The sequence below is a fragment of the Cavia porcellus genome, unplaced genomic scaffold (assembly GCF_034190915.1).
Source record: "Cavia porcellus strain 051 isolate PalLab524CR breed Dunkin Hartley unplaced genomic scaffold, mCavPor4.1 scaffold_4, whole genome shotgun sequence".
Classification (NCBI taxonomy): domain Eukaryota; kingdom Metazoa; phylum Chordata; class Mammalia; order Rodentia; family Caviidae; genus Cavia; species Cavia porcellus.
The window spans coordinates 9,413,808-9,427,572 of NW_026947487.1; the positions used below are offsets into that span (position 1 = coordinate 9,413,808).

The 13,765-nt window shown below is 42.2% G+C and overlaps 1 protein-coding gene across 3 annotated transcripts in view; it reads right to left on the bottom strand.

Moving 5' to 3' along the window:
* Thsd4 (thrombospondin type 1 domain containing 4) overlaps positions 1–13,765 on the bottom strand; it is a 537,636-nt gene that overhangs the window by 487,619 nt on the left and 36,252 nt on the right. For 2 of the 3 annotated variants that reach the window (XM_063246800.1, XM_063246799.1), the window contains exon 3: positions 11,040–11,109. The exons of the other annotated variant lie outside the window; for it this stretch is intronic. In XM_063246800.1, coding sequence (XP_063102870.1) covers positions 11,040–11,109 — 70 coding nt within the window. The remainder of the gene's footprint in view (positions 1–11,039; positions 11,110–13,765) is intronic. 3 annotated transcript variants of the gene reach the window in all.

Below are 13,765 nucleotides of genomic sequence, written 5' to 3' on the forward strand. Positions count from 1 at the left end.
GCTTCTATACAGTGAGCAAAATATTTTTAAAAAAGAAATATTCACACATAGAAAAAGATTTCTAATTGTTTGGGGTTTGGGTTTTTTTTCTCGCCTGAAGTTAGGAACAATTAAATACCACGGAGTTCTTCAGGAAATCAGAGTAGAAGAAACATTCAACAGTTAATGTGTGTTATTTTTGCTGTAGTAAATATGCAAACCCCAGTTACTCAGCTTAATCTCCATTTTCTGCTCACTCCAGTGAGCCTTTAACATCTTCTGCAAAAAAGAAGCTGTGACATAAGACTTTAAGGGTGGCCCATGCTCCTTTTGTAAGAAACAGTTTTAATGTCTCTTTCTCTTTAGGTTCTATTATGACTGATATCTGAAATGTCCTTAAAAGTTGTATGTCTAGAGATAGGGCTTTTGGAAGATAACTGCATTACAAGCAGGCCGTACTTGTCAGTGGATTTGTGCATTCACGAATTCATAGTGAACTGCGCTGCATAAAATCGGGGCTGGTCTGAAGAGACATTTGATGGGGAGGAGACCTGGAAGGTGTATTTTCCCTGTTTCCTGGTGATCATGGTGTGAACTACTTTCCCCACACCATTCCTGCCTTAGAACCTGATAACCACGGACGGAACCCACTGAAACTATAAGCCAAAATCTCTCCTTCAAATTGCAGGCTATCTGGTAATTAGTGACTGACATATATTCCTCAATCCATCTTAATACTGCCATTGTGACTTTCTTGTGATCAATGTTTACCTGGTATATTTTCCATCTTTTTATTTTTTGAGAGTGGGTTCTCTTCATATCACTAGCTGGCCCCAAACTCCACAGCTCAACCAATCCTTTTGCCTCTTGAGTAGTTTCCCTTTTTTGCTTTGGAGTTTTTCTATAAAAGAACAACTCCTTTGACAATTCGAGACTGAAGCAGGTAAGAGTTAACAGCAGGAGTCTCAGGCAGGGCCACCATGATGGGACAGAGCAAGGCTCCAGCATCCTCCACATCTTCCTGGTCCCAAGTTAACATTGGCATGTCTAGGACCAAAACTCCTCTGTGGGATAGATGAGTAGATTCCACAAGGCTAGAAGGACAGAAGACATCAATTTATGTGAAGTCAGCCAAAGCTGGAGAGGGAAAAGGAGCCGAGAGGTCAGATGGGCAGACTCTACACAGTGAAGGTAGTCAGTAGCACCGTAGAGTTATTTACCCTCTGTAAAAGCTCTCCACAGACCAAGCCCTGAGCTTACAGATCCATGATTAACAGAAGCAAATTTGATTTTTCTGGCACTGTATCTGAATACAAGTAAATTCTGCTAAATGCACAGCAGAAATCAGTGGACTTTTGGAATTGTTCCTTTCTAAGTCATTTTGACTTTAACTTCATTTCTCATAAGAAGAAATCCTCTTAAATGTTCAGAAGCAGCCAGTTAAATTTATACCATTAGAAACAGAAAGTTTGACAAATCCCAGCCGGGAGGGACAGACTGCTGCGTTAGAAGCAGCTTCCAGCTCTCTGCAGTTCTGTGGACCTGGGCACTCTCATGACAGCAGGCCTATGCTCTTCTTTCCAGGGCACCTCTGTTTCCTCTCTCCACAGATGACCCTCTACTTCTCCAGGGACTTTAATGGCCATATCGATATTGGCATAGATTGCTGTATTGTCATCTTCTTTTCCTCCTGCTTTTAAAATTGAATACAGTGCATGAAGTATGACCAATGTAAATGGATGAATTCTTATCCTTTTAAAGCCCAAGTAACCTCCACTTACATCAAGATTTGAAGTGTTTGCAACACCCTGGAGGTTTCCCTGAGACGCTTGTGAGTCATCAGTGAACCCCAACCCCACTGGTATCCACTGCTCTGATGGTATTTCACTACCAGTGATACGCCTGATCCTGACCTAATGATAAATGAAGTCATGTTGTAGAAACTTTTGAACCTGGTTTCTTATGGCCAATATAAGGACAATGAAATTCTTCACTTGTTGCTTATATCAGTAGCTTTTTAAAAAAGCTTGACATACAATAAATTATACATAAGTAAAGTGTACAATTTAAAAGGTTTTTCTCCCGCATATTCACTTAGGAAACCACTGCCACAATCAGGATAATGCACACAGCCATCACCCTAAAAGTGTCTTGTAGCCCCTTGGTAATCTTTTCTTCCTCCTTCTCTTATTCTCAACCCCTCATGGAGCATCTTTTCATATGCCTTTTGGCCATTCAAGTATCTTTTTCAAAGAAATGTCTACTAAAAGCCTCTGCCTATTCATGAATTAGTTTTGTTTTGCTATTGTAGAATTTTAAACATTCTCTTTATTTATAAGATATCAATTCCTTATCAGATACATGATTTGCAAATATTTTCTCCCATTTATTCTGTGGATTCCTTCTGCTGAGTGACTTTTGAGGCACACACAAAAAATAATTTTAGTGAAGTCTGCATTATTTTTCACCCATTGTCTATGCTTTTGATATCACCGCCAAACCCAGGGTCTTGAAGAATTTGTCCTATTCTCTTATAGTCATTTTATGGTTTTAGGTCTCATATTTTGGTGTTTGATTGATTTTGAGTTAGTTTTTGATATATGGTGTTAGAAATAGGTCCAACTTAATTCTTCTGCATGTGGATTTTCAGTTTTCCCCAGATCATTTGTTGAAAAGCTTGCCCTTTTCCCATTGAACGGCCTTGATACCCTTGTAAAAAAATCATTTGATCATGTATGTCTGTTTATTTCTAGGCTCTCCATTCTATTCCAGTGGTGAATACATCCATCTTTACATTAGTACCACACTGTTTTGATTACTATAGCTTTCTAGTAAGTTCTGAAATCAGAAAGCATGAGTCCTCCTGATTTTTTGTTATTATATTGTTTTAGCTATTAGGGATTTTCTGGAGATTCTATACGAATTTTAAGGTTATTTTTCTATTTTGGCAAAAACATCATGGAGATTTTGTAGTAATTCTATTGAATCCATAGGTCACTTTGGGTAGTACTGACACGGTAACAATATTAGGTCTTCCAATCCATGAACATGGCTGTTATGGATTAAAAACTGATGGTCAACTTAACACCAGCTGAATTAAATCAGCATGGTGCTGAGCAGAGATGTTCCACCTGAGGAAAGCTGCCAGCATAAATAGAGACGTGGAGCCAACGAGTGAGGTGATGCGAGTTTCTCTAAGTTTGCTGTATTGAACCGTTGGTTCTCCTGGAGGAGCTCCTCGTGACTAGCTGCCCCAGTGTGAGTTCGACCATCAGAAGAGCTCGGGACCTTGATGGTGAGAGTGGCTGTAGTTTCCTTGGGGGAAGCTCTAGTCCTTAGGGTGGCTCCAGAGGGGAAGACGTGTGCTGCTTGGTCTCCAGGATGAACTCCTCATGCTGCTTCCCAGCATGTACCCAGCTGTGCTTGTCGTTCGGAAGAGTTCGGGCCTCCATGTCGCCGAGGACAGCTGTGGAGCTTTTCAGAACAGCCCTGGTTTTTGTTGTGAGTGTGACTTCTCAGCTCGGCTGTAGAACCCTCATCCCACCAGCACAGCTCCTTCACCCCGCTGTCATGGACTTTCTGGCTTCCACCGCTGACCTTTGGGTCTTCCCGGCATGGATCCATAAAAGAGACTGGTGTGAGTCCTTCTTGTGGGCTCCAGATCTCCAGTTGTACTGGTGGGAGGCACTGTCATGGGCTCTGGGTTTTCATCTGGACTCATGTAGGACATTGCTGTGGGATTCAGGCCTTGGCTGAATATTCTGTGTCTTTGGTGTTGTAGACAGATTTCCTGCACTTTCTTGTGTTAACTCTGAATGACCATCATATAATATAAATTCCATGTCCTGATTCTAATTGTTTTCCTCCCAATCCCTGACTACAACAATGAGTTATCTTTACATTTATTTGTCCTTTCTTTTTTTTATTTTAAAATGAAAAAAGAATAAAAACAATGATGCAGAATTTCAAAAAGAATAACAGGAAATTAGCAATGGTTAATATATTGCGTATTGTTATCTTCAAAGTAGTTGCTCAGATTATGGTCATTCAAGAAAAGCAAATTAAAACAACATCGTGATTCCATCTCATTCCAGAAAGAATGGCTGTGTCTCACTTCTTTCAGCACTGTTTTGTAGTTTTCATTGTATAAGCTTTTTGCCTCTTAACTTCATTTCACGACATTTTATTCTTTTTGATGCTATTATAAATAAAATAGCATTCTTATTTGGAATGACCATTTCTAGTGTACATAAATGCAACTGATTCCACATGTTGACTTTTTATTGTTACTTTTCTGAATTCGTTTATTACCTCTAAGTGTTTTTTGTAGATTCTTTGAGGTTGTCAAAACACAAGATATCATCTCTGAACTGAAATAGTTGTCTTCCTTTGTTTTCATTTTTTCCTTGTCTCTTTCTAGAACTTCCAACATGTTGTCAAGTCAAAGTGGCAAAAACAGGCATTTTTGCTTTGGTTTTATTTATGAAAGGAAAACTTTCCATCTTTCATCACTGGATGTGATGTCTTTTTTTAGTATACAGTTTTTATTATGTTGAAGCAATTTTTTTCTATCCCTAGTTTGAGTTAATATTTCTATATATTATTGTACAAGAGGTGGACCGAAACTCCTTTTTTTTCATGGAATATCCAATTGTTCTAGCATTATCTTTAGTAAATACTATCCCTTCTTCTCAGAATTACCTTTCACTGGGCTGGGATATTTGGTGCAGTGGCACAAGTGCCTCCTTGGCAAGCACGAGGTTGAGAGTTCAATCCCCAGCATCAAAAAAAAAAAAAAAAAAAAAAGAATTACCTTTCACCTTTGTCAAAAATAAGTTGTCCATGTATATGTGGATCTGTTTCTATACTCTGTTCTATCTCATTATTTACTTACTTTTATCCCTCTAATATGCACTCTTGATTAGGTCAAAATATAAATATTATAGAGTATAGATCTTGCAATTTTTTTCCTTCCAAAATTTGTTTGGCCTCTTTAGATTCTTCCTATTTCTCTAGCAATTTCTTTAACCTACTGATCTATCTCATCAAAAATGTCTGATGAAAATGTTGTTGGAATTGTGTTATAATCGACATCAAGAGAACGGACTATCTTAACCACATTCGGCTTTACACACTAGGATATTTTTGGTATTTCAGGGGAGAGGGTAAATCTTGTCCCTGTTACCTAATAATGGCCATTGTGATGTTGTTTCAAGAGTCAGGGTCAAACCAGCCCCTGTTGTTCTGTGTAGACTGGAAACCAGTTTATTTCTGTTGCAGCTGTTGTCATGGCTGTTTGATTGTCTTATAGTAACACATTAGCATAGGCTTCTGGGTTTTCTCCAGCCTGAGGTTATTTTGTTGTAAACACAACTGCTAGTGAACATTGCTGTACATGCATCTTGGTAGATCTGAGCCCTGAGGTGGGATGGAAGCCCCATCATAGTTAAAACCTTTTCTCCAGTGTAGTTCTTTACTGCATTTCTCTAATGGTTAACCATGCTGAACATTTTTTTTCATGTAGTTTTTGGCCCAAAAAATGACCTATGGCATTAACGCAATCCCTATTAAAATAGCAATATTCTGCAATGAATTAAGGGGGGAAAATCCTATAACTTGCATGAAGATGAAGAGATCCAGAATAGGGAGAGCAATCTGAGCACAAAGAATAGGGTGGGCTAGGCGAGGTGGTGCACACCTGCAATCCCAGAGTTTGGGAGGCTGAGGCTGGAGGATCTCCGTGAGTTAGAGGGCAGCCTAATCATAATGAGTGCAAGGCCAGTCTGAACTACATAGTGAGCAAAAGAACAAGAAAAAGTACAAGGTAAAAGGCAGGACCGTTAACATTTTTCAAGTTACACCATAAAGCGTACAGTAACAAAAACAGCCTAGAACTGGCATGAAAATAGACATACAGGCCAACAGAATAGATGACTCCAGACACCACAGCCATCTATTTTTTGACAAAGGGGTCAAAAATATACATTAGGAAAAAAGCCTCTTTAACAAAAGATGCTAGGAAACTGGTCGGATACTAGATCCTTAGCTCTCACCCTGCATTGAAAACAAACAAAAATGGATCAAAGATTTAGATATAAATACAGAAACGTTGCCACTGTGGAGCGATAACAGGGAAAACACTTGAAGCCTCAGGCATAGGCAGGGATTTCCTGATGTGGATTCCAATCGCACAGGAAAAAAAAGATATCAAAAATCAACAAATGAACTAGAGCAAATTAAAAAGCTTCTACCCAGCAAAGGAAACAATCAACAGAGTGAAGAGAAAACCTGGGGGGAAAAAAAGGAAAAATTTGCTAGCTAATGTTTTGGTAGAAGGCTAATATTTAGCATATAGAAAGAACTGGAAAAAAAAGGCCACCCCCCAAACAAGTGACCCAAACAATGGGCATATGAATTTAATAGGCACTTTTCAAGAAGTACAAGTGGCCAATAAGTACATGGTGGGGAGGGGAGAGATTCTTATGAATACTACTGTCCTCTCCTTTCTTCTTCTTGAATACTACAACAATAACGGGAAAGGGGTTTTGTGTAACCTGAAACTTCTTTTTATCTGTTCAATTTCCAGTCCGGAGAAACTGTCAGGAGGCAGGGGGAAGCCACTGGCTGCATGCCCACTGCAGACCATGGCTGTAACCTACAGCACGGTGCCCTGCTGTTTGCACAGTGACTTGCTTCTCAGCAAAACAAGTGTCTCTCTCTCCCCTTCCTTCATTCTGTGAAGTCGCTGTCTTCTTGGTTTGAAAGTCTCAGTAGTAACAGACTCAAGAACTGTTCCCTTTGCCTAGTGGCCTTAGGAGGGGGTTTCTCTTTCCTCCTTCTGGTTTTAATCATTTTTCTAAAGTAAACAGATGCATTTTTAATTTTCTTTCTTTTTTTTTTTTTTGTCTTTTTCATTTTTATTGGTACCAGGAACGAACTCACGACCACACACTTGCAAGGCAGGCGCTTATGCCGCGGAGCTAAATCCCCAGCCCCTGCATTTTTAATTTTCAAAAAGGAAATTTTAAAAACAAGATGCATCACTGTGTTGAAGTACATGCATTCCCATTTGTAGGAACTAAAAGATACACTGGTGTATAATTCTTTGCTGTACAGAGTATGCAGACCACAACACTAACATTGGGAAGCAACTTAAGCAGTGTGGGCAGGGCACCCAGTAAAGCAGTTTCATTCATTTAAGAAGCCTTCTGTGATCTGCATATTTCCCCTTAATTGGTTTTATTACAATCTTGGTTGAGGTTCTTGTTTTTCAGTTCTTGGTCCCATTTTATCCAGAAATAAAGCCACAAAAAAAGTTTTGTTTGTTTGTTTGTTAAGGTGCTGTCTTGCAAGTTAAAATATAATCATTTGACCGTGCCCCTAAGTGTAATAATCCCAGCACTTGGGAGGCTGAGGAGGATCCCTGCAAGTTCAAGGCCACTTTGGACTACATACTGAGTTCAAGGCCAACCTGCACTATATAGTGAGAATGTCTCAAAAACATATTGCCAACTATCATTCAGGAATTACTAAGACCAGATGTTAGAGCAATTGTTTGTGATACGGTTCATACAGCCGGAGTAAGGGGAAGGCTTGTGGACAGAAACATCTGGAAAGAGCTATTCTTTCCCCGCAATATGTGGGACAGTTTTACAGGATGTATCAAGTCACCTGAGCTACATTTCGGGATGCATAGTTTACTTGACAGTATTTACAAATTATGTCTTTTGCTCAGAAAAACTTATACTGCACAAATGTTTCCATATGCTGAAGTTGGACATATCGTTGTAATGAAGGAGAAAAGAGATATCATTTAGTAGCTAGTTTTTATATACACATTAAACTATGATATGCCCAAATTAATAATGCTGTCCCTTAAGAATTTCCTATAGATGGTTTTCTAATTCTCTCCATGGTCCTCTGCTAAAGATGGGAAGTAAATTTTACCACAAAACAATGGCTCAGCATGAATTCAATTATGATATATCTAAGTAGTGAAAACTTGATAGCAAACATAAATCTTAGGTTAATGAAAAAATACTTGATTTCCCCCAACTCCTTTACGTTTCTTGAAGTCCCAAGAGGAAAAGTTTCCAACCTCAAATTCCAAAATACGTACGTTTGCAGTTATCTCTTTTCTATCCTGGCTTTAGATCAGGAGCTGGCAAATTGTGGCCCAAGGGCCAAATCTAGCTCACCACCCACTTGGTTTTTCATTTCTTGTGGGTTTTTTTTTTTTTTTTTTTTTTTTTTTGAGACAAAGTCTTGCTTTGTAGTGCTTAATGGTCTTGAACTCACTACGTAGCCCAGGCTGGCCTTGAATTGTGGAGCTCCTCCTGCCTCAGCCTCTTGAGGGCTGGGATTACGGCATGTACCACCATACCACCTTTCACCGCCTACTTTTATAAATAAAGTTTTACTGGACCTCAGCCAGACTCATCCATTTATATATTGTCTCTGGCTGCCTCTCTTCAACAGCAGAACTGAATAATTATAACAGATGTTACAGCCCAGAAAGCCTAAAATATTTGCAATGTATCCGCATAGAAAAGACATTGCAGCATTTAATACCTTAAGAAGCATTTCCTTATTTCTCATCCTGTAGGAATAAATGGCTGCTACTCTTGCCAGCCCTGCTTTCCCTGCCAGGATTTTGGGGACATACCCCAGATGACAGCCACAGTTGTACAAAGCTCCAAAAATACAGCAAAAAGAAATCCAATACACGCCCCACCCCAAGCACTGACTGGGCTTTTCTCTTAGATTAACAGCAATGACCCTGGCAGCCAAAATGCACAGATTCATTACATTTGACGACTGTTTGAAAATGTATGCTCTCCAAGTAAAGAAGCTGACAAACGATTTTGCAAAAATTTTCACCATCTGCCTTTCTGCCTCAAACTTCCTAATACTATTTTGAAGGGAGGTATCTGACAGCCAGACGCGATACCTTTTGCTCAATTTTTAATTCAACATTCTACAGTCCCTCATGATCTATTTTTTAGTGCCAGGGATCGAACTCACGACCTCAAGTTTGCCAAGCAGGCACTTATGCTGCCCATCATGGTCATTTTCCCCATTTCTTAGAGTAAATACTTTCAAGAAGCGTGCAGGTATAGGGGGACATTTAGCTCCAGCTATGCATGTATCATTCAAGTGAACCTGAAAGAATAACTGATGGCAAAGTAAGCTGATCATTTATAAAACACTTTTAGCTCTAAAATAAAAGATAGATAAAAGGAAATAGGAGATAGATCTTGTGCAAAAGGGAAGGGAACCAAGAGATGGAGGAAGGGGAAGGGGGGATGAAAAAGAGGAGATGAAAAAGAATTCAGATGTGTTCCATGCTTGTACCAATACCCCTTGACGCATATGATCATGCTGTACTGCAAATGTACATCAGTAAATATTAAAGTTTTTAAAAACCTGTTCTTTAAAATCAGATAGTCAGCATCAACGTCAAAATGTTAATGTTAAAACATCTCACTAGTGACAACCCCTACCAATCTTTTAAAATGTAACTAAATTTTTTCCTACAAATCCCTAAAATCACAAAAAAACCCTAAAATATTACTAGATCCATTCATAACACATCCATGCATGTGAATTTATACACAAAATAAATTATGTGGGACTGGAAACTTCAAAAAGATCAAATTATTTTAGTTCTAGTAGCTACTTGACCAACAGCAAAAAAGATATTGATATGGTAAGTCAATTATCAACAGTTTCAACACAGTAAGTCCCCAATTTAGAAACACCAAAGTTTTGAACCTCAAAGACAGGAACCAACCACGCATTACGAACATTTGTAGGTGCCAACAGGTTGTGAAAGCAGCTCCCGTGTCTGCTTTGCCATTTTAAGGTGGCTGTAAAAGTAAAATAGTTTATTTACAGGATTTTTATTTGGTTCGTTTATGCTTCACATTGTATCCTGGTGCCAAAGGTGTACGAGACTCATTTTGTCAGACTCACAAAGGAATCCAGCTTACAAACATTCTCTGGGAACGGAACTCCTTAGTAAGTCAGGGACTTCCTATAATTCCAAATACTAATAAATAATATAACTTACTAATGAAACAGACACTTATCTTTTCTGGGTATTGAAATTGCAAATGGGTACGAAGCGATAGAAGAGGGAAGTTTAAATTTCCAAACAAATTTGGCAAAATGATGTTTAGACCTTGGCCCAGGTTTTCCAGTTTTGGATTTTGTTTTGTTTCTATTTTTATTTTTTGAGGAAGGGCCTCACTATGTAGTTAGGCTGATCTCGAACTACATGCAGCCTATGCTGACTTCTATCCTCCTGCCTCAGCCTCCCAACTTGGCTCAGTTAGTCACTTAACAACAATACTATTGAGTACCTAAATATTTCAGGTTCTAATCCAGGAGCTGGGGTTATGGCAGTGAATGAGATCCGTAAGATCTCCCTTTTATAGAGCTGACCTTCTGATGGGGGATACAGGATAACAGAGGCTTATGCAAGGGCTGGAAAAACAGAAGCAGAACGTAACCCATCGATGGGAAACAGGTTAGACCAATTGGACAAGGGTTCCTGCAAAAGACTTCTTGTCTTCCGGCTTCTGGTTGGATCTGACCAAAGTGAGTCACCAGCATGAGCTGAGAATAGGTGGAAGAGAGCCAGGTTCCCGCTGGGCCAGTCCCTCTTGGGGGTGCCCTGGCAACACCAGTGTTCTCTCTGGTCCTGACTGTGAAGGTGCCCCCAAAGGCAGCAGCTCCATCCAGGTGTTCCTCTATCCCCAGGTCCCCACAGCCCACCACTGTCTTTTCCAGAATCTTCCCCCCAGCCCCTCCTTGTCATCTGTTCCACCCACACAAGCCGCCAAGCTGGCCCTGCCTGCAGGACGGGCCTGGGCACCAGCTTCACGTTCAAGCTGCAGGCCCTGGGGAGGGATGGGAGTACAGCGTACGTTCTGGACAGGCAGCTTCCCTCTGGAACTGGCAATGACTCACCTCCAAAGGACCAAAGCTTGGGAAGGTGACCAGGGGGACCCCTGCCCTCCCGCAGAGAAAGAAAGGCTCTGAGTGGCTTGACTCACCTTTCTGTGTTCAGTAGAGGGCTGTGGGCAGACAAGCTGGAGTCCAAGCAACAGGAGGAAACCCAGGACACTGGGGAGGAAAGACAGCAACAGGCAGGGCTGTGAGTGTGTCCCAGGCAGTGGCAGCCGGAGGGAGAGCACGGTCAGATCCCAGTGCCTGCATGTGACCAGGGAGGGACCAACAGGCCAGCCCGGTCCCGTACATGGGGCAGAGCTCGGATCAGAATTCATCTTTGAAGTACAAACGGCCAATAAATATGTGGAAAAAAAAAAAAAAGGCCGACCACTCTAGCCCGTAGAAAAATGTGAATTAACACTGAGATTCCATCTGACTCCAGAAAGGCAATCCTCAAGAAAGCAAATCATAATAAATACTGGCGAGGCTGTGCGGATAAAGGAATCCTTCTATAACAAAACTAGTACCACCAAACTAGTACCACCACTATGGAAATCAGTAAAGAGATTCCTCCAAAAGCTAGAACTAGAAGTTTCATTCCACAAAGCTGCTCCTCTTCAAGGGATTTCCCGCAAAGAATAAAAGACATCACATTACAGAGATACATGCACAACCATGTTTATAGCAACACAACTCATAACAGCTAAATCTTGGAAGTGGTCTGTACGTCCATCAACAGATGATGGTTAAACAAAAGGTGGTATTTATACACAATGCAGTACTATCTGCCATGAAGAATGGTAACGTGGGAAAATGGATGCCCCTTGAGACCACGATGCTTAGTGAAAGAAATGAGACACACAAGCTGGAATATCACATGGTTTCTCCTCTATGAGAAACCTAAACTATAAAGAGCAAGATAAAAGATAGATAATAGAAAACAGGCAGACCTTTCCCAAGAGGAAAGGTGGGCAGATAAGTAAGATGGGTTATGTATATGCACCAACTCTCCAGGAAGAATGCAGTCATTATCTACTGCAAAACATGTACCATAAAAACAAACAAACAGGGCTGGGGATTTAGCTTAGTGGTGTAAGTGCCTGCCTGGCAAGCACGAGGTCCTGAGTCAATCCCCAGTACTGCAAAAAAAAAAAAAACATTTTTAAAAAACCAACTTCGCCACGCAGCAGCAGGGCTTCAAGTCGCAGTTCTGCCTGTTTGAGCCTCAGGTCCCTCCCTTGGGAAGTGAGGGTAACAGCAGGAGCCGGCCGGAGGAGCGCCAGGTGAATGTGCACGCCATCACGTAGGGGTGCAGAGGTGCACAAAACAGTGGCGTCTCTGAACCCGGCCAGGGCAAGCTCCCGTCTTACCGCCGGGCTCGGAGCCTCTCTCTGCCTGTCCTTCGCCTTCTGGTATCATATGTTCTCTCCATGGGTGGCATCAGCTGCATTAAGCCCCACTGTCACCGGCCTTGATTAGGACTTTTCATCAAATACAAGAGAGGTGTAGAAACCGGAGCCGGCTGGCCAGGAGGCCGCAGAGCAGTGCAGAGGGCGAAGCCCTGCATCCCAGGGCACTTGCACCACTGCAGTCCCCTGTGGGCGCTGTGGGTAGTTAGTGTCTGTCAGCCTCGGCCTTCCGGGAGAGGACTGGCCGGACGGAGGCGAAAACAGCTGGCACAGGGAGAAGGCAGAAAAGGGACCAGCGTTGGAAATTAACTTTCGTGCCCGAAGTCTCCTGATCCCAAAGCAGTGTCATTTCAGTGTTCTGGGAAGGACACTGAAATGGGAAGCCCTGCGAGGAGGCCACTGCGTCTTCTGAAGCTCTCTTAGGGATCAGTGAACCCCAACTGGGCTGGGGGAAGCTGTGCAGTTAAGTATCACAACCCTCTTTACTCCTCTTTTGTGGCCTGAGGATGGAGTCCAGGGCTTTTGCACTGGTCTAAATCTCTTACTCTTTTTCAGTTTTTGCTTGGAAACGGGATCTCACTGGAGTCGCTACATGGGTCTAGACTGCTCTCAAACATCTTCCTGCCTCGGCCCCCCAGTGGCAGGATGCCAGGGGTGTGCCACCACATTCAGTGTGTTGCAAGGCTGCCTGCGGCTCCTGCCAGGGGCAAGACATCACCTCGGTGCCAGAAAACTGCAGTGTGGGGCTGACTCTGGGAGCTGAGGCTTGTGGGGTTCTGTGAGGTTTCGGCCCATCTCAGGAAACCCAAAGGCCACCTGACCCACTTCATAATGGAGCTGAAGCCCCAGCAGGACACCCGGAATAGATGCAGACAGACTGAGATGACAAACATCACTCAGGGCATCTTTTCTGTTCTCTAGAGCCGTGGCTGAGCCAAGGGCATGGAGTCTGCACATGTGCCAAAGGAGGCTGCACTGCCTACTCAGGGCACAAAGTGGGTGTGCTCCAGGCCAGTGCAGGAAACTGAGGGACTGCGGAGGTTGCAAGCTGTACATTTCTTTCTTTTGGTGGGGGGGAGGGGGACACATGGACGAGTTTGTGAGGACAAGGACAGGTTGCTGCAGAATAAACCCAGAGTCTAGGCACTGAGCTACATCTCCAGCCCTTTTTTGTTTTTTGGTTTTTTTTTTTTTTATTAGTTTGAGACAGCGTCTCACTGAGTCATTAAATTGCCCAGGATGGGCTCGCGCATCACCTTCCTGCCTTGGCCTCCCAGAGTACAGGGATTACTGCCTGTGCTACCATACTCAGGCAGGTGTGGAATTTTTGGAGAAGGGATGGAGAAATCCTGAGCACAGATGCCACTACCCTCCCCTGCCGGGTTTCCTCACAGCAAAAGGCCACGCAGGAGCCAGTGCCA